Source organism: Terrapene carolina, unplaced genomic scaffold, assembly GCF_002925995.2.
Source record: "Terrapene carolina triunguis isolate 2854851 unplaced genomic scaffold, T_m_triunguis-2.0 Scaffold93, whole genome shotgun sequence".
NCBI lineage: Eukaryota > Metazoa > Chordata > Testudines > Emydidae > Terrapene > Terrapene triunguis.
Genome location: NW_020664444.1, coordinates 32,486,995 through 32,492,531, shown reverse-complemented (window position 1 = coordinate 32,492,531; position 5,537 = coordinate 32,486,995). Strand labels below are relative to the sequence as shown.

General features: G+C 46.4%; 1 protein-coding gene across 1 annotated transcript in view; it reads left to right on the top strand.

The window, feature by feature from the left end:
* The first annotated feature begins 5,168 nt into the window (after nucleotides 1-5,168).
* The window catches only part of LOC112105158 (deoxyribonuclease-1-like), an 11,977-nt gene continuing 11,608 nt past the window's right edge, over nucleotides 5,169-5,537 (top strand). Inside the window, exon 1 of the mRNA XM_026650789.1 lies at nucleotides 5,169-5,195. Within this exon, the coding sequence (XP_026506574.1) occupies nucleotides 5,169-5,195 (27 nt within the window). The remainder of the gene's footprint in view (nucleotides 5,196-5,537) is intronic.

Below are 5,537 nucleotides of genomic sequence, written 5' to 3'. Positions count from 1 at the left end.
AGCTGTGCTGAGTACATGCCCACTGGATTCATCCCACTTGCCCTTTTTGAATATTGGCACATCCAGACTTCTGGAATTTTCTCAGTATTCTAAGATTTATTAAACATTAACATCAGCAGGCCAGAGATCTCCTCAGCCAACTCTTTTAGGACTCTTAGGTGCAAGATACTTGGGCCTGCTGATTTAAAAATGTTTATCACTAATAGATAGTGTTTAACATTCTCCTTGGTTACTAATAGCCTGGAAGGTACTTCATCATCTTTGTGTGATACAAGCACATCATCCTGTTTCTTTTCAAATACAGAACAGAAATATTTATTGAACACATCTGCCTTTTTTGCAACAATTATCATCAATTTTACCATCTCCATGTAATTATGGGCCTGTCACAGGGTAGCTGGTCCTTAAAGGGAAGTTGGGCCAAGCCTCACCTGTGATGGATCAGTTACCTCCCATCTGAGACTGATCATCTAGGGATCAACTGGTTATGAAAACCTGCAAGTGGCTTAGCTGGGGGTGGAGAGTTGCAGGGACTTGGCTAGCTTATATGACAGGCCCTGGAGCAGTGGGTTGCTCTGTAATCAAACTGGTAGAGAGCTGTAGGGAGTAGAAAGGCTCCTACAAGAGAACTGGTTTTCCGAGCTAAAGGATTATTGATGTGCTGAATTGTGTTAATTAGAAGAAATAAAGTCAAAACTCTGAGAAAAGGGGCCAGAAACAGACTTTCAGTGTGGGGGGTCAAGCCTTCCTGGGTAGTAGGGACAGAACAGCAGTCTGCAGGGTTTATATAATTGTTAAAAGTATATCAGCAACAGAAGAAATTCTAAAAACTCCTTATTGTTCTTAGCCCTGTTAGCGATGAATTTTTCCCGATGACTTTAGCTTCCTGTATCAATCTTCTACACTTCATAACTTCTAATTTATATTGACCGCTATTTCCCCTTTTTTCCTTTTGTTATATATTGTTTTTTTAATTTCTATTTGCAGTCTTTACATTGTCACTGAACCGGGATGGGTTTTTAGCCAAAGCTGTCCTCTACTGCTTTTTGGCCATGTAATAAACTCTTCCTAAAGCACTCTCAGAACTCTCAAATTTCATTTATATTTTTCTGTCTAAATTTTTCTACCCAGTTAACTTTGCTCATCATTTTCCTCTGCTTTGGGAAATTAGCCCTCTTGAAGCACAAAGTATATAATGACCATTTGGGAGTGGCCTTCATTTGCCCATATTGAATGTAGTCCAGGCATGGTCCCTGGACAGTGGCAACCACCAACTTCCAGTCCAATGATTAATTCATCATCTTTATCTGTCATAATGAGGTTCAAAATGGTTAACGTTTTGTTGGAAAGTCATCCTCTGTTGACCCAGGCTGGATATGAATCAATAACATAGCTATGAAAGGCTCCGGTTCAAATTATAATCATGCCCCTGTGTACTTTGCAACAAGCTGGGCCTCAATCAGCAACAAAGTCCCCAGATTCCTCTTCCAATAGAACAGGCAGGATGGAAGTTCTGTGGCAGAGTCAAGTCATTTTAAGAATGGAGGTTTATGGAATAAAACCTGACAGTGAATACTGCAATCAGCACAGCAGACACTTTGTTACTTATCCAATGCAATTCATTCCATGCTACACCCACATTTTCAAAGGGCTGCAGATTTTTGTGTTGTCCTGGATCATGATCATTGTTCAGAACTAACATTCCATGGCAATTAATGGAGCTGCTCATACCGCTTACAGCTAGTGTTTCCAGCTGCCTGGAAGCTCCAGCACCAGCAGCCAGCTCTGTGTCCTCTGGACACTGCATGGTTGGAAGATTTTCTTCCCACTTGGCTGTTTCAGGAGGCATGCAATGCCCTCTAGTGGCACCAGTTTGCACAGGCACTATCACAGCCCAGCATCCTATTTTACATTCTCCTTTCAAAGTAGGATAACAATGGTGAACAGCGAGCAAGGGAAGTAAGAGCCAGATGGTGTTCTCAAGCCCTGGCCTGAGTTGTGAAGAGGATGTAGGGGAGCCTTGCTGCAGCAGAAGCCTGTGACTCAGCCAAAATTCTACCTGTGGAACTGGGAAAGAGCGTCCTGATGTTGCAAAGAGCAGTTATGCCACCTCTTGCTGCATGTGCTCCCTGCTGCACTGGCTCTACTCTGCTGCCAAACCCCTCCCTGGGAGGATCCAACCCCACCCTGGTGAGAAACTCACCAGCTGCATTTCAAGGATGAAAAGCTCTTGGCAGATAAAGGGATGTAAATAAAAGCAGCTGCTCTAGTCAGAGCGGCACTCACAGTGACCAAAGGAGAGGCAAAATGGGGACAGCTGTAATGTGGCAGGGCTGGGAGCAGTGCAGAGAAGCGACATGCAGAGCCCAGGGGAGATGAGTTCCATCATGTTGCATAACTGACCTACCCAGCCCAGACAAGCCTCCACAGCTGCTGCCCTCTGAGATTCCACAAGCTTGGGGGTGGTCCAGCTATGGAGGCATCTCCCACGCCCGAGGTGGTGGGGCTGTGGGGAGCTGCACCACATGGGGAGGCTCTGGGCCTTGCTCTGCTCCCACTCACATTGGTGTGCATGAGAGCACAGAGAAAGGAGAATCAGGTCCTGCCACTACCCAGAGCCTAGGGAATGAGGCCGGGGGGGGGGGGGACGGGATGGACACATCCTCCTGGAGATGGGTTCTTTCCTGACCACCATCTCAGGGGGGAAGATTTATAAATGGGCCATAGAGGTTGAGGTCTCCCTAGCTGACAGTGCCACTCAAAGAGGCATTTGGGGCTAAAGATTCACCCCTCCTCTAAAAAGTAGCAAGTGGGGAGGTTGGAGGGTCCTGGCTAGGGACCGGGGAGTAAGCAGCCTAGAGTTGCCAATTTGGGTTGGCTGTATTCCTGAAGATTTCATCACATGAGGTAGCCTTTAATTAAAGATTAATCTTGAATTCCTGGAGACTCCAGAACAATCCTGGAGGGTTGGCAACTCTAAACCAGCCGGGCTCTAGGTCTGCAGGCGTAGGAGTTGCAGGTGTGGGTGGAGACTGGGGAAATTGAGCCCCTTGAAAAGGGTGCGGTAGATCAGATGGGCACCTGCCCCCTGAGTTCTGTGTAGGAGCTGAAAGGGATGAACAACCCCTCCCCAGCTGCCTCTTCCTGTCCCTGGAACAGCTGGCAAGCCCAAGTCCGCTCAATAGCTGCCAGAACTCCCAATGACTTCTTCAATGGGGCCAGGATTTCCCTGCTGGAGTGGGGTAAAACCTGGGAGGAGATGGGAATGCTCCGAGTTGGGATAGATTCTCCTAGTTTATTTTAGTGACAGTATGAACATAGTTCCTATTAATGCTTCTCACAAGGAAAGAAATGAGTATGTGTCTTATCCTGCCTTCACCTTCCACAGAGCAATAGTGAAGTCCCTATTGGATTTTATGGAGTCTCTGGCTCTTCTCCCTTTCCAGAGTTAAAACTCTGCGTGGAGTAAGATGTGTTATATATACACATTTAATTTCCTTTGTTGTTGATTGGGGTTTAGGGGCATAAAGAGGTATCAGTGGCAGCATCAGGCTTTCCCAAATGGAGCTCTAGTTCAGGGCTTCAGCTCTGTGTTGAAAACCCCCAGGGCAACTGCTTCTCCCCCCAGATGCTACTCGGAAGAAGTGTGCACATCTGTGTGTCTTACCACCACTCAGACATTCAAATTCTTTTACATGAACATGGGCTTGGTTTGCTCCCAGCCACGAGGTACCATGGAGCTGGTTTCACTCTATATCTCTGGTTTAAACCAAGCAACCCACTTTTTATCCTGTTACATTTGGGAAGTGACAACAACATTTTCGAATGATTGAAATACTCCACTCATCTGCCTTTAACAGGGCATTGGGAAGGAAGCGTGGCTCATTCAGACTGTGGGGATGTTGCCAATCCTACACATTCAAAAATCATATGTCAGGCCCCAAAATCTCATGAGATTATTCTTTAAAAATCATGAGATTTTTAAAGAATAATCAATGCTGGGATCTTTCTATTGATGTGATTTTTGAGCCTTCTGGGTTTGTGTTTTCAAGTTTTTCTCTGTCACCACAAGGGCTGTTGCTATTGATTAGCATTGTTTCCTAGAGTTATGTTGGACCCCATGGCTGGAGATATCATTATCAACTCCGATAGGAAGAGCTATTTTTTCACTGAGCAAACCTTTGCTTTCCTGAAAATGACCATATGGAGCCTATACCAGGCCTTGAGCAAACAGTGGAGTCCCCCCTTGGCAAAGTCAGGACTTCACAAACTTTCATAAATAGGGGCCAGGGAACTTCTGCTTTCCGTGGGGGCGTACGGAGCAACATCAAAGGTAAGTTGCACTTTCATTTCCTTCTTACAGATGTAGACTTCGGCTGTTCCAACTAATTTTCTGGAGATCAGATTTTTCTCCACCAGACAGTATCTAAGGCCAAATCTTCAGCTGGGGTAAACCAGCCAATTAACAGTCGTTGAGGAGATGTATGTTTTCTGGATTATAGTACTTCCTTATAGGCCCTGATCCTGACCTCCTTACTTCAGTGGAAGTTTTGTACTGAAAAGTTAGGTCGGTATATTTACAGCACTCAGGGTGTGTGTGTGAGAAATTCACACCCCTGAGTGCTACAGCTATGATGACCCAATCCCCTGTGTAGATGTGGTTAGGTCAACAGAAGAATTCTTCTGTCACCCTAGCTACTGCTGTGCAGAGAGGTGGATTTCCTACAGTGATGGAAAAACCCCTTCCGTCGCTGTAGGAAGCTGCTCCACTACAGTAGCACAGCTGCAGCACCATAGCTGTGCCATTGTAGCACCCATAGCCTAGGCATGGCTTGAATAAAGAGAGTAGAAAAGGGCGCGTAGCATTTCTCTTATATTTACAAACACCTTGGGTGAAATCCTAGCCCCATCGAAGTCAATAGCAAAATTCCCATTGATTCAATAGAGCCAAGACTTCACCCTTTATGTGTAAGAACCACGTGTACCATCTAGTGTCTTGGGACACCAATCAAAGGGCCAACACAAGGTGGTGGCAAAACAGTGGTGATCTTCTACTGAAGGTACCACACAATTGTCTGGATGGAAGCGTGCACGGGGAGGGAGCTCTCTTATAGAGGTGTTGAAAGCAATGACCTTTGAATGAGCGTGTGAGATATTTTAACGGGAGCATGGGGAATCATTCCCCTGACAGCTGTGTAGGTGGAAGTGACAGTGCTGGCATAGGGTGCTGGGGGGTATGGCTGGGTTTACTGGAGTCGGTGCATCAGGATTGGCTCCATGAATTTCAATGGGCATTTCACCTGTGTAGGATGTTCAGGGAATGGCCCTGTGTTAATAAAGTGGCACAGGTGAACTGAGAACTGCACGGAAATATGAGCAGCCCCAGGGAAGGATCCTGTAGCATCAGCCAGCACTCCCCCTCCCACACCCGTCCCTCTGCCGAACAACTGAGCCTTTCTCTTGGGCTGAGTGACATTGGGAAGATGAATCCAGGGCAGGGCCGGCTCTGGCTTTTTTGCCGCCCTAGGCAAAAAAGC